Here is a 25,270-nt window from a genome sequence, read left to right on the forward strand (position 1 = left end):
GAGCCAGACCCAGGGAAGGCTAGGATCCTTCTTCCCGTCCCTGGCTAGAGCTGAGAGCCTGTCCCCATAGTAACAAATCTGCCCTGAGGAAGGAGCCCTGCCCTGCCTGTGGAATTGTCCTGAGTCATCGCTTTGGGCTGAGGCCATGGGAAGAAACCATCCTGTGGCAGGGGAGGAGACAGCCATCAGCCCTGGCCTATACCAGGGAGACCTGAGAAAGTGGGGCCAAGGAGTGGGTGCAAAGTGGCCACAGCAGGGGTTCCCGGCAGGCGTGAGTCCTGGAACTAGCCTTCCCTGATGGCCTGGGCACACTGCCCTCATCCTCTGGGCTGGTTCTCATGGTATGAGGGCTCTGGCACATTGTGCCAGCCAGCAGGCCCACAGCTGTAGGTCTGAGGCCTTCAGGGAGTCACGAGGGGGGAGGCTGGGGAGGGGCAGACCTGGCAGGCTGACAAGCAGGGCGGGCCTCGATCAGGACAGCCCATAGGCGGGCTCACGCTAAGTTTCGCTTCCCGCCACTGCTGCCAGCAGCAAGAACCAGCCAGACTGCACCCCGAGTCATTGCTGCCTGCCTGCTACTCGGTAAGTGAGGACCCCTACGGAGATGGGGCAGGGTGGAAAGGCCCCACCCCCCACCCAAGCCCAGACTAGGTGGGTGCTAGAGGAGGAGCCAAGCCTTCCCCCAGACAGTTGAATGTGCTGGTCCCCCTTAGGAAGCCACCCCACCTTCTCTGGCTTCCTGCTCTGGAAACGGGTCTTAGAGCTCACCGACAGTGCCTGCCTGAGCAGAGAAGGCCAAAGATGTGTTCCTGCCCGCCCCACCCCCACCCGCCTCAGCTCTTTCCACTGGGCACTCATATAGCCCCTCCCCACCCCATGCTCCTCCCCAGGCTCGGCAGCAGGTACCCACCATGGGCTCGCAGGCCCCACCGCCGGGTCCCGTGCAGACCCTTATCTTCTTGGACCTGGAGGCCACTGGCCTGCCTTCCTCCCGGCCCAAGGTCACGGAGCTGTGCCTGCTAGCCGTCCACAGATGTGCCCTGGAGAGCCCACCCACCCCTCAGGGGCAGCCTCCCACAGTGCCCTCGCCGCCCCGGGTGGTGGACAAGCTCTCTCTGTGCGTGGCTCCAGGGAAGGCCTGCAGCCCAGAAGCCAGTAAGATCACGGGCCTCAGTACAGCTGTGCTGGCAGCACATGGGCGTCAACGCTTCGATGCCGACCTGGCCAACCTGCTCCAAGCCTTCCTGCAGCGCCAGCCACAGCCCTGGTGCCTCGTGGCACACAACGGCGACCGCTATGACTTCCCCTTGCTCCAAGCAGAGCTGGCTTTACTAGGCCTTGCCAGTGTTCTGGACGGTGCCTTCTGTGTGGATAGCATTGCTGCCTTGAAGGCCCTGGAGCAGGCCGGCAGCCACTCGGAGCACGGCCTAAGGAAGAGCTACAGCCTGACCAGCATCTACACACGCCTGTATGGGCAGGCCCCGCCGGACTCCCACATGGCTGAGGGGGACGTCCTAGCCCTGCTCAGCATCTGTCAGTGGAGGCCACAGGCCCTGCTGCGCTGGGTGGATGCTCACGCCAGACCCTTCAGCACTGTCAAGCCCATGTATGGGGTCGTAGCCTCTGCTGGAACCAAACCAGGACCATCTGCCACCGCAGCCACTGTATCCCTGACTAGAGCCAGGGACACTAGTCCTAAGCTTGGCAGGGGCAGGAAGCCCAAAGCCCTTCTTCCAATGGAGGGCCCTGGAGCCTCACCCAGGGAGGGCTTGCTGGCCCCACTGGGCATGCTGGCCTTCCTGACCTTGGCAATAGCCACACTGTATGGGCTGTCCCTGGCCACACCTGGGCAGTAGGCCAAGAAGGAAAGTCTGACTAATAAAGACGCCCCCGCAGCACTGAGTGGCCACTCACCTCTACCCTCCTTGGCAGCCTTAGAGCCTCCTGCACCTCTGCCCACACACTCAGGCACCTGGGGAGGGGGACACGGAGGGTGCCACAGTCTTTGCCTTCACCATCTCTAGCAGGATGGCCAGACGTCTGAGCCCAGGGAAGGCAGAGAAAGCATGGAAATCCAAGAGATGGATGAAAATGGTACATGGCCTAATGCCCTGTCCCAGTAGCCAAGGCTCTGAAGAAAGGAGGCAGCAGCCCCAAATGTTTGCATTTATTATAAACAAAGGTGCAGACCCTAGGCTCTCAAACACATCAACAGGCACAAAGCTAAGACAGATCTGGTGAGATATTAACAGAGGAACGGGGAACACCGAGGTATTCGTGTCTGGGCCAGAGCAGCCACCGAGGCCCCCCGCACCTTTGGTCCAGACAGCCCCTTGGCCCAGGTGTCCCAGGTGCCAAGACACACTGTGGACTCGGGTTTGGGAGCTGGATGTTCTGTTGAAGCTGGTGACGGGAGAAGCAGGGACTATCAGAGGTCAGACTGTGGGCCAGTTTTCCTCCAGGACTCAGGGGTCTCAGCCTCACAACAACTATCATACACACTTTGAAACAGAAAACAGGCAAAATGTTTGGCTAAAAAGGAAATAACACTGCAGGGAGGACACCTGAGTGTGCCGGTGGACAGAGGCTACCTTGCCTACCTGTGATGGGGGTCATGGCCAGCCAGGGCAGCCAGAACTGCGGGTGGATGTAGCCCTCTGGGCGCTGCCAGGAAGAATGCAGGGACCATCCAGTCAGACAGTGGTCGGGGACGGGTGGGGCTCTGCCTGAAGTGTTTTGATCTCAGGAGGCTGCCCACCCTCCACTGGGCACAGCACAGGATCTGGGGACTATGGGACATCTGCTGAAAGGATTAAAACCCAACTTAGCCAGGTCCCAAACCTCACCCACAGGCCTGCATCATAGCTCTGGTTCTCTGAAGAGTCCCCCACGCCCTGGGGACAGGCCATGGCCTCAAGCAGTGGCTAGCCGCTCCACCGAAACTGGAACATATATGCATGCTGCCCACGGAAAGCTGTACTATCCTAGCATGACACAAGCCCCACCTGGTCTCCCTGGGGTGGTATGGAAAAGAACTCACCCCAGTCTTTGAATTTTGTTTGAGATTTCAAAAGAGCACGATTTCAAGTGAGGAAGAGAACAAAGTAGGGTCCCAGCAACTCTGGCAAGGACTGCTTCCCACCACGGCAGCATCACAAGTCTTGTGTACAAACAGGACTCACGCACCACGCACGGGGAGAAAAGGACCATGCCTGTGTACCCAGTCTCACACGTGCGCACACACACACATACACACACATGGTGGCAGCCCCAGATGCAGGGACATGCTCAGGGGGCTGCCTTCGGGGGGTCCATGTAGGCTGGGTTGTAAGGAGGCTGGGTGGCAGGGTAGGGCATGGCCGCACCTCCTGAAAATAGAGAGGACACTGGTTGGTTATGAGCACGGGGGCTGCAGTGTGAGGGGGCAGAGGCAGGAGATTTAGGGGGTTCAGGAAGGATCAGAGCTGGCAGTGGTACTCACCGGCCAATGTCTCATGGTAAGCCGGGGGGCCCAACGGCTGGGCGGGGTAAGGTGGTGGGTACTGTGTCGGGTAGGGTGCCGCTGGCATCCCTGGCTGCGGGGGCATGGGGTGATAGCCCTGGTACGTCGGTCCGGGGTAGCTGGGTGGCACACTTGGAGGCTGAGGGTAAGGGGTGTGTACCACGGTGGTGGCCGTGGTGGTGGTCACAACCGCTGCAAAGAGAATCCCAGTCAGGACCACTGCCACCCCTCACTCGGGCTTAACCAAGCCAGGGCGCCGCTCAGCTCCCCTTGCCGCCTGGGGTCTGCACCCCATACACCAAGGGTCACGGTGGGGTGGGGAGGGGGCGGGCGTGCTTACGACGTGGCCGGCGGCACATCTTGTAGAGATAGCAGCAGGAGCAGGTGAAACAGATGATGACGGTGACGACAGAGAGCACAAAGATGGTCAGGCCGATGGCTACGGTTGCCCCAAACCTGCCAAAGAGCCGATCATGACCCAGGGCCTCTCGCCCCTGCCCAGGACAGCAGTCCACACCCCACCATTCCCAGGGGCACCCCTCTTGCCAGAGGAGACTCTGGGCGACACAGAGCAACATCTAGGTTGTGTAGTTTGAACCTCTTTCAGAATCCGTTTCCTCACGTGTAAAATGGGGTTTGTCTTATGAGTCTGTATAAAGCACCCAAGGTCTACCCCTCTTGCCCCGCCCGAGGAGCACGGCAGGGAGTTCTTCCGGCGCCTCCCCACCATACACCCGTCTTGGCCACCTCCGCCTAGTCAGCAGACGGTTATCGAGCACATGCCACAAACCAGAAACTCAGCAGTGGGTGAGACAGACCCGCCCTTGGCCTCCGGAAGCCCACAGCCCAGTGCAGGAGGCAGATGTTGAAGGTAAAATGACTGTGGAAGCACAAGGAACAAAGATGGGGAGAAATTCCAGGAGAGCCGAGGCCAGTGTGGCCAGAAGCGTGAGGAGAGGCACGCAGAGAACACAGACTCAGCACTGGCCCCAGAGTAGGGCTGCTGGCCTCCCGGAGTGACAGTGAGCCTGCTGGATGCCAAGCACTGTACCAGTGGGTGGGCTCCTGCACTCTGGCCAGTATTGCAGGCCGGTGAACAATGAAACAGGCAGACGATATGGGTGTGCTGGAGGTAATCTTGCCTTCCGGAAGGGCCTGATGCTGGGCCCTCAGCAAGGACCACAACAGAGTGGAGGGGCTTTAAGAAAGAACAGTTTTGGGCAGGAAGGTCACTAAAATTGACTTTCAAGGGCAGAGACCCTTGTTCTCCTCCATAGGTGCCAAGGGACCAAGCTCTATTCTAAGAAAATGTACATGCTTGCTGACTGAACCTAAAACATGGAAGGAGCAGGGTGCCTGGGTGGCTCAGTCGGTTGAGCGTCCAACTCCTGATTTCAGCTCAGGTTATGATCCCAGGGTTGTGAGATCGAGCCTTATGTCAGGCTCCATGCTGAGCATGGATCCTGGTTCAGATTCTCTCTCTCTCCCCCCCACCCCACCCCGCCCCCTCCCCTCTACCCCACTCGCACTCTCTCTCTCTCTAAAATTAAAAATTAAAAAACATGGAAGGAGGGGCACCTGACTGGCTCAGTTGGTAGAGCATGAGACTCTTGATCTCAAGCTGCACACTGGGCATGGAGACTACTTCAAAAACAATTTTTTTTAATTAAAAAATAAAACTTGGAAGAAGCTCGGCGAGCTGTTAGGGCCTCTGCCTCTACTGAAGACCCAGGGGAAGGCTGTGGCTCCACCCCGCCCTGCCCTGCCCCGACCTGGGGGGAGAAGCTGCCCCTCACAGTCCGGAGGGGCAGCACCACCTCAGCAGGGCCCCTCACAGCCCAGGGACAGGTGAAGAACAGACCTTTCATGCTCTGGACTCCAAAATACACAACCGCATTTGCAAAGCAGGAACCACTGGCCACTGTGCCGGCCCCTCACCTTCCCCTGACTCACAAGCTCCTCCCAGGCCCTCTGCTGCCCCCAAGGAATGGAGAGAAAGAAACACACACACACACACAGTATGGCGCCCAAGCTCACCCCATGTTAGCCTCTGCCTTCACTCCAGGGCAGCCAGGAGCCCTGGACTTCCCCTCTTTCCATCATGGGCCACTCAGTTTCAATCTCCTCCCCTTTCGAGGAAAAGGAAAGCAGATCTTGGCCCTCCCCTATCCCTGACGTCAGTGGCAGGAAGAGCAACACAGAGCTCTTAAAGACACAGCAAGGCCCAGCTGCACCAGAGGGGCCAGGAGCAGGCAGGGAAGCCAAGTGTTCAGGTGGTCCTCCCAGAGTTGTGTCCCCAGCCTCACGTGCCCCGACCTGGCCTCTCACCAAGGCTATCCATCCGTCCTCCTGCCGAGACGCTGCCATGGGATCTGAGATGCCCCGAGTGCCCAAGCCACACTCCTGCTCGGCCCCAACTCAGCCCACCAGCCCCGTTCCAGCTGTCCTCCTTGATGGGTACCTTCAGTGATCTAGGCCCACCAGCAACCCCCAGGGCCTCCTGGATGACACACGAATCCCCTCAGCACCCCCTCTCCCACCAGCACATGTTCCAAGCCAGTAGCCTACCTTGCCAGGATGATGTAAGTGCCTCCTCAAGTGCCCCTGGCCAACCTGCCAAGTCTGATCATGTCACTCCTGCTCAAAAGCCTGCTATGGCTCCTATAGCTCTCAGGATCACACAGGAATTCGCTTTATAATTTACTTGTTAAAGTGTATCTGGGGCACCTGGCTGGCTCAGTCAGTATAGCACATGACTCTTGATCTTGGGTTGTGAGTTTGAGCTCCATATTGCGTGTAGAGATTACTTAAAAGTAAAAAAATTGGCGTGCCTGGGTGGCTTAGTCGGTGAAGAATCTGACTCTTGATTTCGGCTCAGGTCATAATCTCACAGTTTGTGAGATTTAGCCCGGCCCAGGGCCCCATGCGGACAGCACGAAGCCTACCTGGGATTCTCTCTCTCCTTTCTGCCCCGCCCCTGTTTGCACGTGCTCATGCATGCACGTTTCTTCTCTTAAATAAACTTTAAAAAAAAAAAAAAGCTCAGATATTTTAATAGATATAAATAAATAAAATATTTTTTAAAATTTTATTTAAAAAAAATTTGGGGGCACCTCGGTGGCTCAGCCGGTCAAGCATCCAACTTCAGCTCAGGCCATGATCTCATGGCTCATGGGTTCGAGCCACACATCGGGCTTTGTGCTGACAGCTCAGATTCTGTGTCTCCCTCTTTCTCTGCAACTCCTCCACTCGCACTCTGTCTCTCTCTCTCTCTCTCTCAAAAATAAATGAACATTAAAAAAAATTTTTTTTGAGAGAGAGAGAGAGAGAGAGAGCGAGCATAAGTGGGGGAGGGGCAGAGAGGGAGGGGTGACAGAGGATTTGAAGCAGGGTCTATGCTGACAGCAGAGAGCCTGATGTGGGGCTCAAACTCACAAATGGTGAGACCATGACCTGAGCTGAAGTAGAACGCTTAACTGGGTCATCCAGGCACCCCTAAATTTTCTTTTAGAGAGAGAGAGCGTGGACAGGGGAGAGGGGCAGAAGGGGTGAGAGACAGAGAGAGAGAGAGAGAGAGAATCCTAAGGAGGCTCCACGCTCTGCACTGAGCCCAACACAGGGCTCGATCCCACAATCCTGGGATCATAACCTGAGCTGAAATTAAGGGCCGGATGCTGAAATGACAGCCAGCCAGGTGCCCCCCCCCCCCACCAAAAAAAAGTCTTAAAAATTTTTAAAAATTAAAAAGAGATAAATTATGTGTATCTATTTGTACTTATCTGTATATATATTATAGTTTACAAAAAAGGGGGGGGGTATCTAGGATTTGTCTCACCAGATAGTAAAACTTACAATAAGACAAATTTTAATCTTTAATTAATAAAGTCTAAATAAAATAAAACTTGTGTGGTCTGGGGCTCCCACCTTACCTTGTTCTCTGTGCTCTGGCCACATCACCTTCCTTTCAGCTTTGCAGAGCCCCATGCTGTATCTTACCTCAGGGCCTTTGCACATGCAGTGCCTCCTGCCTGGTCCACTCTTCTCTTTGTCTCACCCCCATGTAATTAATTTCTGTTCACCTTTCAGAACTCAGCTCAAAATATTATTTCATCAGGAACACTTCCCCTGACCATGCAGATAAGATCAGGTAAGAACTTCCTGTCTACCTCAGTTTATAAACACTCAGTGTGAGCATTTGATTAACATGTACCTTGCCTCCAGCCCGTGGATTCACAGAGGTACAGACTGCACCTGTTTTGGGCCATCACTATAACTCCAGTGACTAGCATACAATAAGTGTTCAATAAGTATCTAATGAATGAAAAACTCACTCAGGGACCCAGGGGCAGCACCTCGTAGGACAGCAAGGCATGATGTTCTGGGGAAGGGTAATATTTGAGGGGTGGTTGCAGTGTGGCAGGGGTCTGTGGTACCAATGGCCACAGTTCCAGTTGAACCATGCCTCTGAGAGGAAGGAATGAAATTCCCAAGGTTGGGGCTACCTCCCAGATCAAAGACACCAAAGGCCAAGTTCAAAAAATAGAGCCAGCCCAGGTAGGGAGCAGGTGGGGCTGAACTGGGGGGTCCCAGAAGGCCAAAGACTCCCAATGTTCAGACTGGGGAAAGGCCATCTCTGGAGCAGGGACACCAGCACTTTCACCATGACGCTGGCAAGGCAGGGGACTGGCCATGACACAGTGGGTGTGAGAGCTGCAGAAAGGATGCTGGGAGGGCCAGGACAGGTGCACCATTGCCTCATCTCACCTCAAGGACCTGTATGCCTTTCCCACAAACTGTCACAGCAGAGTCAGGATGGAGGGTCAGCAGCAGCCTGCCTGGGGTCTAAAGCCATGCATCCTACCAGTCAGGTGCTTAAAAACATGCCAATCCTGCCTGACCATCCCATGAGTAGCAAGGGACTGGGAAGGGACAATGAAATCAGGATCCAAAAGAACCATGACAGAGGAGCAAGGAAGCTTTGAGGAGGGAACAAGCCAAAAAGGGACACAGCCACTGACCATTCAATAGGGCAGGATGGGGCTCACCTACCAAAGGTGGGGAGCAGGCAGAAGACTTGGGCCAACTCCAGGCCCATGGATAACATGGCCACACCATAGGGAGCACAGTGCCACATTCAGGGAAGATATCACCCATCCAGGTTGTGACAGACAGAAATAGTCTCATCTGGGTCCCTGTGCTCTGAGCTGGTGCCTCATTCTTGGGGAACCCAAGGAGTCACTCACAGAGGCAGACAAGGGGTTTTTCCTTCTATCGAGACTTCCCTGGAGCTCCCAGCCATGGCCTGGGCAGTAGGTGCCAGACCCACCAAGGAGCCCACACTCCAGTGGATAAACAGCACCCTTGGCCGAGGGGGCAGCACACAGATGCCCACCTGAGAGAATGGACAGGCAGCCACCTGAGGGCATTCACAGAAGTGTCGTTGGTGACCGTGCCCTTTTACCTGCCCGGTACCTGCTTCCCAAGCCCTAAACCTTTATTAAGACAGGTGTCATGTTCGGGGCGCCTGGGTGGCGCAGTCGGTTAAGCGTCCGACTTCAGCCAGGTCACGATCTCGCGGTCCGTGAGTTCGAGCCCCGCGTCGGGCTCTGAGCCTGGAGCCTGTTTCCGATTCTGTGTCTCCCTCTCTCTCTGCCCCTCCCCCGTTCATGCTCTGTCTCTCTCTGTCCCAAAAATAAATAAACGTTGAAAAAAAAAAAAAAAGACAGGTGTCATGTGAGACACAGGGGCTCTGGTAAGAAAGCAGAGAAGAGACAGGGCAGAGCAGGGTGGGGGCAAGTCAACAGCATTACTGTCAGCACTTCTCAGTGGGCAGCGCATCTGGGGCAGGAGGCATGAAGGGCACAGGCAGGGCAGGAGGCACAGGCACCCCCACCAGGCACAGTGGTGTGCACGCTGCAGCGTGTGGCCCCGCTCACCAGTTCCGTGACTGGTGCACACCTCAAGGAGCGACAGGTGCTCCTGGGCTCATCCCAGTCACCTCCCTAACTGCCTGCCACAAGCCCTAGCAGTCATTCCTCCTATGCCCCTCAGGGACCTTGTTCTGCAGCGTCCCCTCTGTCCCCTTTCCCAGCCTAAGTCTCCACCAGCACCGAAGAAGCCCTTCTTCACCCTGACTCCTCCTCCAACTCCTGTCTCACTCCTCACTGGTTCACAGCCAGATATCTCCCTGAAGCTGTCTACACTCACTTCACCCTACCCATTTCCAACTCACTCTTCAATCCACTGCACTGAACGGCTCCTGCCACAGGTGCCATGGCCTCTGTGGTATGGCATCCACATTTCTCAATACCCCACGGACCGGGCGTCTTCCTCTTTCCTCCCACTTTTCTGAACCCTCCCGCTCAGCTCCTCCTGAGGCCATTCTTCAAACGTTGCTGACCCTCAGATTCAGTCCTCAACACACTCCTGCCACCCAACCTGAGCCCTTCACCCCAAACCCACTCCTTGTCCCACATCCTCTCACAGGGCCAGACCTCTGGCCCTGTCAACAGAGACCAGCTTCCCCCACCCCTCCCTAGCGCAGCTGCTGAATGCCCGTCGCCAGCCTCATAGCACCCCACCAAAGCCAGTCTCCCTCTGGCCTCCCAACACCTTGGACTGGGAAGCCATGGCTGCCTCCCACTAGCCACCCGCCACCCCGTCCCTGCCTGCTGCCTTCATCCTCCATAGAGCAGCCAGAGTGGTCTTCCTAAAACACCATTCAGACGAGCACTGCCCAGAACCCCACGCTGCCCGCTGTCCTCAGGACAAGGCCCACCCCTGGGCTGCCCCCGGCCCACACTGGCTAGACATCAGAACATCCTGTGGGGCCATCTGAAAGCCCACAGTTCTGGGACTCAACAGTGGAAGGGCATTCCCTGGATGTGGAGGGAGGGGCTCATCGAGGCGTCAGTCCCCAGTCAGCCAAGGGGGCAGGATCAGCCAGCAGATGGGAGTACAGAGGCCGGGCCCTGGGCACTGAGGGGGGACCACAGGCTGCACTTCTCCCCTCCCCACTCCCAGGTGCCCCGTCTGATTCCACATCCACCCAGGTCCACAGGGCAGGATGGGGCAGGCAAGCACCTGGACCCCCGTGCAAGCCCTGAGCCCAAAGTCTCTTCCTCCTAAGGGGCAACCAGGCCTGGGCAGATCTTCTCCCAAAAGGGGCTTCTAGATCCACCAGGGCAGGGGCAGGCGGCATGTGGAACACTCCCCACCAGGAAAACGCACCAGTGGCTGCACGCTTACTCCATCTGCATGAAACGTGTGTCACAACACCTGGTCATGGTGGCAACAAGACATAGCAGGAAACTGGCCGAGGGAACTGAGCTTTCAAAGATTGGGTTGTTCCCTGGCCCCCTGACAGAAGGGCCCTGACACAGCAACCATAACTCACAAGCCCAGACACGGGGACTGGGTGTCATCGGTTGTCCCAGCATCTTCACCGCGCTCCATCATTACCTCACCACCGTGCACCTGCACCACCATCGCCCACCGCCATCACCCCGTCACCTCTTCACCCATCACTGTTGCCCCGTCACCACCATTGCCCTGAGACCATCACCACCATCACTGTATCACCATCGCCACCAAAGCCCCACCGCGTCACCACCATTGCCCCGTCACCGTCACGATCACACCATCCCTGTCACCACCGTCACCATCATGCTCTCCCTATCACCTAGGTCAACATGGACCCCTACCCTTGGCCTTTCAACTGCCAACCATAGTCCTCCCATTCCTAAGTACGATGATTGAGGACACAACTTTCCAACATAAGGAGCAAGGGACCTGGTGGTCAGTCTCTGGGGCTAGTCACTACAATGACTCTGCGGCATCCCAGTCCCCCCAGCCCTCACTCTAGCCCGCTAAGCCCCTTGTCATCTTGGCCAGGAAGATGCACACAGCCTGCAGGTTTTATTTACCCTGACATGGGGTCGCTGTCCAAGCTGGAACGGAACCTCAGCGCCGAGCCCAGCTGCTCCAGTGGCTCTATATCAGTGGACACGCTGCAAAGAGGAAAACTCACAGTTAATACATCCGAGCCCCACCCAACATACCAGGAACAAATGCTACCTTAGTGCACACACACAACATGCACAAAAGCCAGTCCTGTACGGGGCCAGCGAGTAGCCCTAATGGCCTCCTGAGCATGACTATCACACACACCAGGATCTCAGGCTAGAATGGCACACATTCTTCTTTTTTTTTTTTTTTTAATTTTTTTAATGTTTATTTTATTTTTGAGAGAGAGAGAGAGAGAGAGAGGGAGGGAGGGGGAGGGGCAGAGAGAGAGGGAGACAGAATCTGAAGCAGGCTCCAGGCTCTGAGTTGTCAGCACAGAGCCTGACACAGGGCTCAAACCCATCAACCATGAGATCATAACCCGACGCTTAACTGACTGAGCCACTCAGGCGCCCCCACACGTTTTTCTCAAGTGCACATGGAAACATTCTCCAGTACAGACCACAGGTAAGGCCTGGCAGGCTCAATAGATTTGAAAAGATTGGTATCATACAAAGTATCTTTTCGAATCACAATGCTACTAAGCTAGAAATCAGCAAAGGAAGATTACCATGTCACAAAGTTAAAAAAGAAATGGTAGGGGCTCGGTAAAGCGTCCAACTCCCGATTTCGGCTCAAGTCACCATCTCACAGTTTCGTGAGTTTGAGCCCTGCATCAGGATCTGCACTGACAGCATGGAGCTTACTTGTGATTCTCTCTCTCCCTCTCTCTCTGCCCCTCCCCTGCTCGTGCTCTGTCTCTCTCAAAATAAACAAAAAAAAATTTTTAAGAAAATTATTAATGAATTACTGTTAATTGTGCTAAATGTACTATTGACACAGTGATTATATTTCTTTACAAAGGACTCATTTGTATAGATAAAAACTAACATTTGAGGAGAAATTTTTATGATGGTTTAATTTTTATTTTGTTTTAAAATAATGAGGAAAAGGGGCACCTGGATGGCTCAGTTGGTTGAGCGTCCGACTTCAGCTCAGGTCATGATCTCACAGTCTGTGAGTTCGAGCCCCGCGTTGGGCTCTGTGCTGACAGTTCAGAGCCTGGAGCCTGCTTTGGATTCTGTGTCTCCCTCTCTCTCTGCCCCTCCCCCACTCGCACTCTGTCTCTATCAAAAAATGAATAAACGTTAAAAAATTAATTAATTAATTAATTAATGAGGAAAAAAAGTGGTGGAAAGTGTATGGTCAGAGTGTGGGTAACTATGGAAGCAGGTCATGGATGTGGAGTTATTATTCTCTTGTTTTTGTATATATTGAAACTTTCCAAAATTAAATGTAGAACAAAATTCAAAAGCATGAGGAACAACTACACCCTAAATTTGAAGGAAAACTGAAGCTGAGGAGAAAATACTTTTAAAAAGTCAGAGAGCAAGGGCTCCTGGCTGGCTCAGTCAAAAAAGCATGCAACTCTTGATCTCCAGGTCATGGGTTCAAGCCCCAGGTCGGGTATAGAGATTACTCAAATAAATAAAACTTAAAAAAAAGAATCAGTATGTAGGCTTTGGTGAGCAATAACAGAGCAGAGGATGCCAAGCTGGTGTGTGGGAGGCTGGAAAGAGAGACCCAGGGAAGCTAACCCAGCATCTGAGGCCCTGTTGCTCCCGAGGGCACTAGCCAACTTCAGAGGGACAGCTGAGGGGCTGAATGGAGATTGCACTCGGAGCCCACCAAGTGACGATGATTCTCTGATGATTCCCACCAACTGGGGATGAGACCTAAAAAGCTGCACCCCAAGAATAAGGGAGAAAGTGAGCAGAGAGCTGAGCTCCTAATCCTCTTGGCCTCTGCAGTTAGGCCAAGGTGGTCTGAGAGTGCCGCGTCCCTGCAAAAGCAAGACTTCTCCTCAGAAGTCCTGAGCTCCAAATTTCTACAGTCAGTTTTGCAAATGTAATGTTAGGCACACATTACAAAGTTTTCAGAAACACTAGGACACTAGACAACATGAATACAAGACCAAAGAGAAAGGGACACATGGGTGGCTCAGATAAGTGTCTGACTTTGACTCAGGTCACGATCTCATGGTTCGTGGGTTTGAGCCCTGCATTGAGCTCTGTGCTGACAGCTCAGAGCCTGGAGCCTGCTTCAGGTTCTGTGTCTCCTTCTCTCTCTGTCCCTCACCTGCTCACGCTCTGTCTCTCTTTGTCTGTCTCTGTCTCTCTCTCTCTCTCTATCTCAAAAATAAACAAACAGGAGCACCTGGGCGGCTCAGTTGGTTGACTGACTTTGGCTCAGGCCATGATCTCCTGGTTCGTGGCTCTGAGCCCCACATCAGGCTCTGTGCTGACAGCTTGGAGCCTGGAGCCTGCCTCAGATTCTGTGTCTCTGTCTCTATCTGCTCATGCTTTCTCTCTCTCAAAAATAAATAAACATTAAAAAAATTAAAAAATAAATAAAAATAAAAAATAAATGGGGCGCCTGGGTGGCTCAGTCGGTTAAGCATTTGACTTCGGCTCAGGTCATGATCTCGCAGTCTGTGAGTTCAAGCCCCGCATCAGGCTCTGTGCTGACCGCTCAGAGCCTGGAGCCTGTTTCAGATTCTGTGTCTCCCGCTCTCTCTGACCCTCCCCCGTTCATGCTTTGTCTCTCTCTGTCTCAAAAATAAACGTTAAGAAAAAAAATTTTAAAAATAAATAAATACTTAGCTTCTTTAAAAAAATATATAAAAAATAAAATAAAAAATAAATAAACAATCATTGGGGCACCTGGGTGGCTCAGTTGGTTAAGTGTCTGACTTCAGCTCAGGTCATGATCTCATGGTTCATGAGTTTGAGCCCCACGCTGGGCTATGTGCTGACAGCTCAGAGCCTGGAGCTGCTTCGGATTCTGTGTCTCCTCTCTCTCTGTCTCTCCCCTGCTCGTATCGTACTCTGTCTATCTCTCTCTCTCTCTCTCTCAAAAATAAACAGGGGCGCCTAGGTGGCTCAGTTGGTTGAGTGTCCAACTTTGGCTCAGGTCATGATCTTGCAGTTCATGGGTTCAAGCCCCACATCAGGCTCTGTGCTGACAACTTGGAGCCTGGAGCCTGCTTCGGATTCTGTCTCCCAGTCCTGCCACTCCTCTGTCTCTCTCTCAAAAATAAACATTAAAAAAAAATTTTTTTTAAGTAGTCAGAAAAACCATATTGCTTGCAAAGGAGCAATTATTAAACTGTCAACTGGTTTCTCAACAGAAATAATAGACAACAGAAGACAATGGAACGGAGTGCCTGGCTGGCTCAGTCGGAAGGGTATGCAATGACTCTTAGTGTTTTTTTTTTTTAATGTTTATTTATTTTTGAAAGGGAGAGGGAGAGTGTGAGTGCGGGAGGGGGAGAAAAGTGAGGGGGACCCAGAATCCAAAGCAGGCTCCAGGCTCTGAGCTGTCAGCACAGAGCCCAATGCGGGGCTCTAACTCACAAACTGTGAGATCATGACTTGAGCCAAAGTCAGACACTTAACCGACTGAGCTGCCCAGGCGCCCCAGTCTGCAATGACTCTTGACCTCAGGGTCATAAGTTTGATCCCCATGATGGGTGTAGAGATTGCTAAAAAAATAAATAAACATAAAAAAAAAAAAAGAATGGAATGAAAGCTTTAAAGTGCTGAGAGAAGTTAGTAGCTGCCAACCTAGAAATCTATAACCAGGAAAAATATACTTTGAGGAGGAAGGTGAAATAACGACATTTTCAGAGAAACAAAAACCAAGAAAATTTGACACCAGCATACCTGCATGAAGGCAGAAGGAACATGATCTCAGTTGAGGCTTAAAGATGCAGGAAGCAATAAGAAGCAGCGAGAAGATAAAGATATGGATAAATGTAAATAAATATTCACTGTCTTGTATGGAAACCAATTTGACAATAAATTTCATATTGAAATAAATAAATAAATATTCACTGTCAAAAACAATTAAAATACTGTCTTTGAGGCTTACAATGGTTATACAAGAGATAAAGAGGGACATTACATATGATAAGATGAACAATTCATCAGAAAGTCAAACCAACCCTAAATATGTATGCACCTAATAACAAAGCATCAGAACTCATGAAGCAAATATTGACAGAACTCAAACAACAAACATATCTGTGGTCTCCAGTAATCAATAAAGCAAGCAGACAAAACCAAAAGGCAGAAAAGAACTAAACACTATTATCAACCAACTTGACCTGACACTTATAAAGCACTATACCCAACAACTGCAGAATATACCATTTTTCAGGTTCATATGAAACATTTACCAAGGTACAGTATAGGTTGGGTCATAAAATGAGTCTCAATAAATCTCAAAAGACTTAAATCTTAAAAGAAAACAACACAATGAGGTATCACCACACATTCACCAAAATTACTGAAATTAAAACCTAGGCAATAGCAATGATCTAGATCTTGACTGAGATATTATATGTGAGAAGTATACATTTATTAAAACTCATCAAACTGAAACATTCAGACCTGTGCATTTTGCTCTATGTGATTATAGCTCAATTTTTAAAAATGACTTACAATGCCAAGTTTAGAGAGGATGTATAGAAAACTGGGACTCTCATACATGGCTGGCAAGAGTGTAAATGGTACAGTGTTAGAAAACTGGAAGTATCTGCCAGTATCTGGAAGCTGAACACATGAACCAATGACTCAGCAATTTTATTCCAAGATATTTACCCAAAAGAAATATGTTCCTTTGAAATTTTTATTTATTTAAATAATCTCTGTCCCCAATGTGGGGCTCAAACTCATGACCCTAAGATCAACAGTCACATGCTCCTCCAACTGAGCCAGCCAGGCACCCCAGAAATATGTTCCTTATTTTTTTTTATGTTTTATTTATTTTTGAGGGAGAGAGAGACAGAGTACGAACAGGGGAGGGGCAGAGAGAGAGGGAGACACAGAACCTGCAAAGCAGGCTCTAGGCTCTGAGCCATCAGCACAGAGCCCGATGTGGGGCTCGAACTCGTGAACCATGAGATCATGACTTGAGCCAAGTCAGAAGCTCAACCAACTGAGCCACTCAGGCGCCCTGAAATAGGTTCCTTTTAAAAGGCACCAAAGAGGGGCACCTGGGTGGCTCAGTCGGTTAAGCATCTGACTTCAGCTCAGGTCATGATCTCACAGTTCTTGGGTTCAAACCCCGCATCATGCTGAGAGTTCAGAGCCTGGAGAATGCTTCTGATTCTGTATCTCCCTCTCTTTCTGTCCCTCCCCTGTTTGTGCTCTGTCTCTGTCTCTCAAAAATGAATAAATGTTAAAAAAAAAAAACAAAACTTAAAAAAATAAACAATAAATAAATAAATGGCACCAAATATTTGCCTGGGTGGCCCAATTGGTTGGGTGTCTGACTTCAGCTCAGGTCATGATCTCAAGGTCCATGGGTTCAAGCCCGCACCAGGCTCTGTGCTTTAGATTCTGTGTCTCCCTCTCTCTCTGCCCCTCCCCCACTCACACTCTGTTTCTGTCTCTCAAAAATAAATAAATGGGGGCGCCTGGGTGGCTCAGTCGGTTAAGCGTCCGACTTCAGCTCAGGTCATGATCTCGTGGTCTGTGAGTTCGAGCCCCGCGTCGGGCTCTGTGCTGACAGCTCAGAGCCTGAAGCCTGCTTCAGATTCTGTGTCTTCCTCTCTCTCTGACCCTCCCCTGTTCATGCTCTGTCTCTCTCTGTCTCAAAAATAAATAAACGTTTAAAAATAAATAAATAAACAAACAAACGTTGGAAACAAAATTTTTTTAAGGCACCAAAGGTTTGTGAAAAAGAGTTCTTAAATATCACTATTAGAATAGGGGGGGGGGGGGGGAAGAATAGCAGAAGCCTAGTCTAATAAAAGGTGTCTTAAAAAAAAAAAAAAAAACTACAGCAGGAGAACCTGGGTGTCTCAGTCAGTTGAGCATCCATCTTTGGCTCAGGTCATGATCTCGCAGTTTGTGAGTTTGAGCCTCGCGTCAGGCTCGCTGCTGTCAGCAGAGAGGCTGCTTCAGATCTTCTGTTCCCCAACTTCCCGCCACACCCCCACCCCCAGCTCTGCCCCTCCCCCACTAACACTCTCTCTTCTCAAAAATAAATAAACATTAAAAACCACACACATACAAAACTACAGCAAACATTTTTTAACCACGAAATGATGAAAGCTTTCCCTCTGGAACCAGAAACAAGAATGCTACCTATCACCACTTTCAATCATCATTGTACTGGAGATCCTAGCCAATGTAATAAAACAAGAAAAATTAATTAAAAGTATAAGAATTGGAATGGAAAAAATAAGACATTAACTGCACATGATGTGACTATTTTTGTAGAAAATTCTAAAGAAATTTCAATTAAAATCACTCAAATTAATAAGCAAATTTAGTAAAGTCTCTGGATACAAGGTCAATTTATTAAAATTTATTACCTTTCTCTGTATCAATACATAATGAGAATTTTAAACTACACTACTTACAGTACTATGAAAAAGACTGAGGCACCTGGATGGCTCAGTTGGTTAAGCATCCGACTTTGGTTCAGATCATGATCCCAGTTTGTGGGTTCAAGCCCCATGTGGGGCTCTATGCTGACAGCTCAGAGCCTGGAGCCTGCTTTGAATTCTGTGTCTCCTTCTCTCTCTCTGTCCCACTCCCACTTGTGCAATCTCTCTCTCTCTCTCTCTCTCTCCCTCTCTCTCTCTCTCTCTCAAAAATAAATAAATGAACTTAAAAGATTTTTTTTAAAAGAGTAATTACCTAGGAGAAAGTACAGATGCAGGAAAACTATTTGACAAAATTCAAGATCCCTTCATCACTAAAAGTCCAAGCAAACTAGAAATAGAAAGCAACTTCCTCATTCTGATAAGAGGCACCAATGAAAAGGCTACAGCTAGCATCATACTTAATACTTAATGTTTTCTCCCTAAATTGAGACCCAGAAAGAGATATCTGCTCTTATCACTTCTATTCAACATTGCACTGGAGGTCCCAGCCTGTGCAATGAGGCAAGAAGGAGCAAAAGCAATACAGAGTATAAAAGAAATAAACAGTAGAAGAAAAAAAATGGAATAAAAACAAACCAAAACAATATGGTAAGTTAAAAAGAAAGAAGTACAGAATGAATAGTAGAGAGATCAATAAAAAGCACAAAATAAGATGGCAAATATAGTCCCAGTACAATATTACACTAAATTTAAATGAAATGCTCCTGTATTTTAAAAAATTACTGGAATGGATTTCTTTAAAAAAGACACATGCATAAATGTAAGGACACCAAAAGGTTGGAAGTAATCTTCAGGTGTGGCTGGCAGTGTATGCAGCCTGGTGTTGCCATTCCCAAGAGCACTTTCTTAGTAATTACATACATCTCACTAACCTGGCAATTTGCTCCCATGCACACTTCCAAAAAATTCTCACATGGTTCCATAAAAGGAGATAGGAAGTACAGGAGGATGCCCATCACAATTATCTAGGATAGCAAGCTTAGGACTCAGACCAAAGAGAACGACACCACAGGGGTGGGCACAGGCCGGATGTACACAGTGCAACATGGATGGGTCTTACAGACGCTGTGCTGAATGCAAAAGGTAAAAGAGTTCATTGTACCCACAAAACAATGTACATTTTGCAAAGCACAAAGAGGCTCTCTGCCCCTCTCTCCCACTTGTACTCTCTCTCTCTCAAATAAAATTTAAAAAAATAGGGGCGTCTGGGTAGCTCAGTCATTTAAAGCATGTGACTTTGACTCAGGTCATGATCGCACAATTTGTGAATTTGAGCCCTCATCAGGCTTTCTGCTGTCAGCACAGAGCCTGTTTTGGATCCTCTGTTTCCCTCTCTCTGCCCCTTCCATGCTGGCACACACATGCACATGCACACAGGCACGCACGCGCTCTCTCTCTCTCAAAATAAATAAATAAACTTAAAAACAAATGGGTGGGAGGGGCTCAGTGGCTCAGGGGCTCAGCCCCTGAGTGGATCAGTCAGTTAAGGTTAAGCTCCGACTTCGGTTCAGGTCATGATCTCATGGTTGGTGGGTTCGAGCCCTGTGTCAGGCTCCGTGCTGACAGCTAAGAGCTTGGGAGCCTGCTTTGGATTCTGTGTCTCCCTCTCTTTCTCTGCCCCTCCCCTGCTTGCACTCTGTCTCTCTCACTCTTTCTCTCAAAAATAAATAAACATAAAAAAAATTTTTTTTTTAAATAAATAGGGGCACCTGGGTGGCTCGTCAGTTAAAGGTCCAACTTCAGCTCAGGTAATGATCTCAAGGTTTGTGAGTTCGAGTCCCATGTCGGACTCTTTGCTGTCAGCCAGAGCCCCCTTCCGATCCACTGTCCCTGTCTCTCTCTGACCCTCCCCCACTTGCGCAAGCGTGCATGTGCATGCACTCGGTCTCTCTCAAAAATAAAAATAAATAAACGTGGGGTGCCTGGGTGGCTCAACCAACTTCACTCAGGTCATGATCTCACAGATTGTGAGTTCGAGCCCCGCCATCGGGCTCTATGCTGACAGCTCAGAGCCTGGAACCTGCTTCGGATTCTGTGTCTCCCTCTCTCTCTGCCCCTCCCCCACTCACGTTCTCTCTCTCTCTCTCTCTCTCTCTCTCTCTCTCTCCAAGAGTAAATAAACATTAAAAAATTTTTTTAATTAAAAAAACATAAAAAAATAAAAATACAAATAAATGAATAAACTTTTAAAAATAAAAAATAAATTAAAAAATTAATTTAATTTAATTTAATTTATAAATAAATAAATAAAACCCAAACCATGAAAAGGACATACACACTGGTAGCCTACGGAGTGAGAGGGAAATGGAATGGTCATGTGAGATTAAAGTAAATATGTAAGATGACAGGGGCTGGTCTTGCCCAGACTGATGATAATCAACCTGCCATGAGCTGAGAAGTTTGACCATCTCAACCGTTTCTATACCCGCGACCAAACACAAAACACAGATGTGGCAAAGGGAGACCTTGGGACCAGCCCATGAAACAGCCTAAACCGAGATGCAATGCAAATCCAGGGGCCAGACCAAGAGGACACAGGCACGGCGCAGTGCGACGTGCCTTCCAGGGCCCACAGGATGATACTTACACAAATCACATACAATCCCCCACCAGGTGCATGCACGAACTGTGGGGTACACTCACACCAAGGCATGCACCTTGCTGGTACAGGTACACATCCAGGTACATACCCAGGGGTGAGCCACAGGGCCAGCTGAGGCCACCAGCCCCGAGAAACCTGCTCAGCCCAAGGCTGAGTGAGGTGGGTGAGCTGCAGTCCTCTAGGGTCGCAGAGAAAGGGGCAAGGGGCTAAGTGAGCAAGCTCTGGGGAGCTCAGCCCAGAACAGGGGCACCCCACCCCCACCCCCACCCCTGGTCCAGTGCTCTACCACCTCGAGGGGGCTGAGAGGCCGGAGGGGCAGGGCTATTTCCCTTTCATGTACACTCCTGCTCGGGGCAGGCTCAGGCCTCCCCCCCTGCGACCACCGGGCACCCACCTGGCCTCAGGCACAGAACACTTTTCCTCATCCCACACAAATTTCTTCAGCACATCAGAGCAGCAGTATTGTTTGTAACAGGTGCCACAGCAGAAATCAGGACAGGACTCAGGGAAGAGGATGCGTCCACGGGAAGCCACACACACTTCACTGTGGACTGGAGCGGAGAAACACACTTGTTAATCTGTGGCCACAGGGCCAGGCCTCATGCCAGATCTCAGCCATGTCCTGGCTAGCCACAGCCCCTTTCCCAGCACTGCCAGCAGGCACAAGCATCTGGGCCATCTGTGAACCATCCTAGTCATCGGCCACCTCTAGCCGAAGCCCCCGTCAGCCTTGCCCTCTTCCCTGTCCCACAGCAGAGCACCTAACCAGCCCCCTTCCCTCCCCCACCGGCCACTTGCCTTCTGATAGAAGATTGACCTTTCTAAGTGGGAGTTTGACTGGGCTACTTCCTGCTCTCGGACCATCCCTGGTCTCTACTGCCTCAGGATCAAGTCCAGAGTCCAGAAAACAGGGTTTGGACTGCAAAAGGCCTTGACGGTCACTCCAGCTTTCCAACTCTACCCACATTCTGCCTATATTCTTCATGCCTGCTTCCCATTCCCCACCTTCAAATCTACTCATCCTACAAGGCCTCACTCCAGGCCCCCTCCTCCAGAAACTGCCCAAGCCCAGCAATCACAGAGCTGAACAGTAATACCCCCAACTAGCTGCTGGGGCCCAGGCACTGGACCAACTAGTTCTCAATCCTTATTCCCTCTCCTCACCTGGGCCTGGGCCCCTGCTAGACACTGGACTGCAGGGGCCTGGCCCTCACAGACCACACGACAGGCTGTCTCCAGACCAACTCCCCATTGGCTACAGTTACACCCACCATATAAGAGTCTGTGAAACAATTAGCCCTGGGCTAGGGCTGCAGCGGGTGCCTAGAAAATGTTTATGCCCTCAGTGGCCAGGGCTCCGAGGCAGTGGCACCACTAGGAGTCCCAGAACCATTACAAGGCTCCCAGGCAAAACTGGGATCTAAGGATATTCCCCCAGGCTGGGGTATAGACAACACTTCACTGTACCAGGCCATGCTGAGAGGACCTGGCTGACAAGTGTGGGAAGTGACCAGGGCTTTGAGAGACCACAAGCCTTGCAAACTTCCAGGAAGATGCTACAGCCAAATGTTCCCATGCATCCTGAGGCTATATTAGCAGAGACCTAGTGCCCACCAGCAGGAGGGGGCAGTCCCGGATCGTGCCTGGGCAGACCCCCACATAGAACACCCAATCCAGTAAGGCCCAGATGACTATGGTAGCTGATAAACCATGAAGTGTGGCTACTTCACCCGGAAACAGTGCTGACACAGCACCTGGAACCCAGAGACCCAGAGTGGCCAGGGCCCCAGGGCAGCGTGCAGTGTCTGGAGACCATGTACAGAGCAAGGCCCACAGAAAGAGGCACTGAGTGGCCTCCCTGAGAAGAGATAACTAGGAATGGGATGGGGGCGGGGGAGGGGTGCTCTGCTCTTGGCAGGTTCAGGCAGAACCCTGCTCTGGGCAAAGCTGCAGGCCAGAGGAGCTGACCACTACCAGGCTCACCCTGGTAGTAGGTAGGATAGTAGGTATGGTCAGCGTGGCCCATGCTCCTGGGTTACTCGGGTGAGCCACCTCCAGCAGGGTCTTTACAGCCTTTACAGTCACGGCCGAGCCTCCAAGCTGGGACTGAAGACACAACGCTGACGCTGTCTGGGCCAAGAGCCCATGACACAAATGCTCTTCTGGGCCCCAGACACTTCCCAGTGGAGGAGGCTTCCCAGATCTCACTGGACCAGGGACCTGGGCTCCATCTTCTCACTTTCCCACCCCAGGTCCCCACATTCATCTCAGCCCCCAGGAAATAAAGCCCTTCTCCTGGAGGAAGCCACTCACCCCAGAGGGATCATCCGCTTCCTCTGGCTGGGCAAGGGGTTGTTCCAATTCCTACCCCTAAAAGGCCCCCAGCCTGGCCTCCCCCGCCTGTGAATCATCCGTCTACCGTCAACACACACACAGTGATGTTTCCTCCAACCCCGGGGAGACCGGCCTCAACCGGGCAGGGGCTTCCACCCAGTAAACAGAGCCCAAGGGAAAGCCTCTGATGGAGGGGTCAGGCCTCCCTGCTGCCACCACCCTAGGCTAAGGACTGGCGGGGACTCCTACCCCAGCCCCTGGGGACCCAATCCCTTGTAACACGTGAGGGAGCACAGACCCCACCACCACCACCACCACCATTCCGGGGCAGAGCAATGGTGGCAACTTCCTAGGGTCTGGGCAGTGTCAGTTCAGACTGGGAGGGGTGCTGCGGTGGAGGTCAGGTCAGTCCTGAGGGTTGGCTGACTGCCTCGCGGTTAATGGGGTGCGGGACACTGTGGGGATGGTGTTGCCTGGGCTCACGCCAGGGGCGCACGGACGTGGCTGCCCCGCTCCCCTACACACTGTCCCCGCCCGGGACAAACTCCACCCACCCCCAAAGGCTCACCACCTGGAGGCGGCGGGAGCAGCAGCAGCAGCAGAAGGATCCACGGCGCGGGGACACGCGCAGCCATAGCTGGGTGGCGGACGGACAGAAGAACAGACGGACAGAAGAAACAGGGGTCGAGGTGCAGCCGCAGCCTCAGCGACCCGTGCGGCCACCGCTTCCTCGCCCCGCCCCGGCGGCCTGTTCCGGGAACCCCGCCCGGAGGAGGGAGCGGAGGGGAGGAGGGCGAGGCGAGGGAAGGGGAGAGGACGCCCCTCCCAGCCTGCCGGCTAGGCCCATGTCCGGGGGGGCCAAGCAAAAACTATGGCCCGGGGCCGTTTAGGACGCTGACAGGCGCCTGGCGACCACCGACGTTGACTTCTGTGCACGGGATACTTTCCGCTCCCTGCCCCGCTCCCCCTCCACCCCGAGCCCCAGTTCCTAGCCCTTGACCCCAAGGGGGTCTCCACTGGAATCTGCATCTTAACACTTGGGAGGCTGGACACAGCCCCTCCCCTCCCCGTGGCCCTGGGCCCTCCCATGCCCCTCATTCTGCATTGGAGGACCAGGTGAGGTGGTGGGGACAGTGCCCAGAGCAGACCTGGGCACACAGTAGGCACTCAATAAATGCCAGTCCCTTCTGCAAGCCTAGCCCATCACCTCACCCACTGGGTATCAACCAGTGAGCCCATCACCTCACCCACTGGGCATCCTACCCGCCCCCCCTACACCCCTCCCAGCTCAGGGCAAGCCTGCTTCAGATGGCCTGGTCTGAGGATGGGAACTGGAAGCTCCCAGGCACACCAGGCCACCTCCTGGCTCAGGGGGAGTCTGGCTGGGCTTCATCCGTGTCTGCTCCAGACCATATGCTCACACAAGACACCTTGAGATGGGGCAATGGCTAACGGTGGCTCTGCCACCCACTGTGGAGCTGGGGTCTGGGCAGAGCCAGGGAAATCGAGAAGTCTGTTCCAGCTGCTATAACAAAACATCATAGATTTGGGGGCTTGTAAACAACAGTTCTGCCCACTGAGAAGTCCAAGATCAAGGCTGCCGGCAGATTCTATGTCTGATGAGAGTTTCCTGGTTCATAGATGATTGTCCTTTCCCTTTGTTTTCACTTGGCAGAAGGGCTCAGGGACCTCTCTGGGGCCTCTTTTATAAGGGCACTAACCCCCATTCATGAGGGCTCCACCCTCAAGATCTAATCACCTCCCAAAGGCCCCACCTCCAAATACCATCACCTTGAGGTTAGAATTTCAACACATGAATTTTACGAGGACACAAGTGTTCAATCTATAGTGAGCATTTTTTTACCCAGGGTTTCTGACCTGCCTCCCACCTGCACCGGGCACATCTAGTACATTATACTCAAGGCAGAAAACATGAAAGGTCACGCTAACGGGGCCCTGGAGCCAGGGCATACATCCTGTGCGCCACACCACATGTTTCTCACCTGAGGACAGAGTGAGACCTGAGAGGGCAACCTGGGGTGTCCTCAGTGCAGTTCCCCAGGCCAGCGTGTGAGAGGAGGGAGGAGAGGGCTTGGCCACCACCTGGCCGGGAAGGGCTCCGGGCTCAGCATACGGGGCAGAAGCTGACTATCCCTGGTTAGAATGAGGAGCCCTCCCCGTCCTGCCACGCTGCCTCTGCCCCTCAGCAGCACGGCCTGAAGCTGGACACAGCCCAGGTCCCCCTTCCCCATGTACAACAGACACCACGTGCTCACCTCCATGTCACTGTCCAGCTGTCCTCTGACCCCCCCCCCCACCCCGTTCCACTCCCTGGGTGTCCAGCCTCTGCCTCCCACAGACTTGTCTC

At 52.1% G+C, this 25,270-nt stretch overlaps 2 protein-coding genes across 4 annotated transcripts; one reads left to right on the top strand and one right to left on the bottom strand.

Annotated features, from left to right (window-relative positions):
• The first annotated feature begins 21 nt into the window (after positions 1–21).
• TREX1 (three prime repair exonuclease 1) lies at positions 22–1,902 on the top strand. The gene is made up of 2 exons (XM_030306676.1): positions 22–582; positions 891–1,902. Exon 2 carries the CDS (start codon positions 912–914, stop codon positions 1,854–1,856), a length of 945 nt encoding a protein of 314 aa, XP_030162536.1. The 5' UTR covers positions 22–582; positions 891–911; the 3' UTR covers positions 1,857–1,902.
• Positions 1,903–2,152: 250 nt separating this feature from the next.
• SHISA5 (shisa family member 5) lies at positions 2,153–23,648 on the bottom strand. Of its 3 annotated transcripts, none has more exons than XM_030306678.2 (6): positions 23,474–23,648; positions 20,963–21,119; positions 11,428–11,511; positions 3,843–3,958; positions 3,482–3,694; positions 2,153–3,368 (listed from the first exon to the last, which is right to left on the bottom strand). In XM_030306678.2, exons 1-6 carry the CDS (start codon positions 23,535–23,537, stop codon positions 3,289–3,291), a joined length of 714 nt encoding a protein of 237 aa, XP_030162538.1. In that variant the 5' UTR covers positions 23,538–23,648; the 3' UTR covers positions 2,153–3,288. The 3 variants fall into 3 exon arrangements, with proteins under 3 accessions (XP_030162538.1, XP_030162537.1, XP_030162540.1); XM_030306677.2 differs by having other exon boundaries at positions 23,471–23,634; XM_030306680.2 differs by lacking the exons at positions 11,428–11,511; positions 20,963–21,119; positions 23,474–23,648 and adding an exon at positions 5,540–5,663.
• Positions 23,649–25,270: the final 1,622 nt, after the last annotated feature.

The sequence above is a fragment of the Lynx canadensis genome, chromosome A2 (assembly GCF_007474595.2).
Source record: "Lynx canadensis isolate LIC74 chromosome A2, mLynCan4.pri.v2, whole genome shotgun sequence".
Lineage (NCBI taxonomy): Eukaryota > Metazoa > Chordata > Mammalia > Carnivora > Felidae > Lynx > Lynx canadensis.

Bases quoted from the DNA above. Each gene is read 5' to 3' on its own strand.
- TREX1 (XM_030306676.1), top strand. From the start codon at position 912: ATGGGCTCGCAGGCCCCACCGCCGGGTCCCGTGCAGACCCTTATCTTC.
- SHISA5 (XM_030306677.2), bottom strand. From the start codon at position 23,537: ATGGCTGCGCGTGTCCCCGCGCCGTGGATCCTTCTGCTGCTGCTGCTG. The intron at 3,959-11,427 runs GTAAATAAAACC...GCTCTTTGGCAG, and splicing joins GACAGCGACCCCATGTCAGG to GTTTGGGGCAACCGTAGCCA. The intron at 3,369-3,481 runs GTGAGTACCACT...CTCTATTTTCAG, and splicing joins TTACCATGAGACATTGGCCG to GAGGTGCGGCCATGCCCTAC.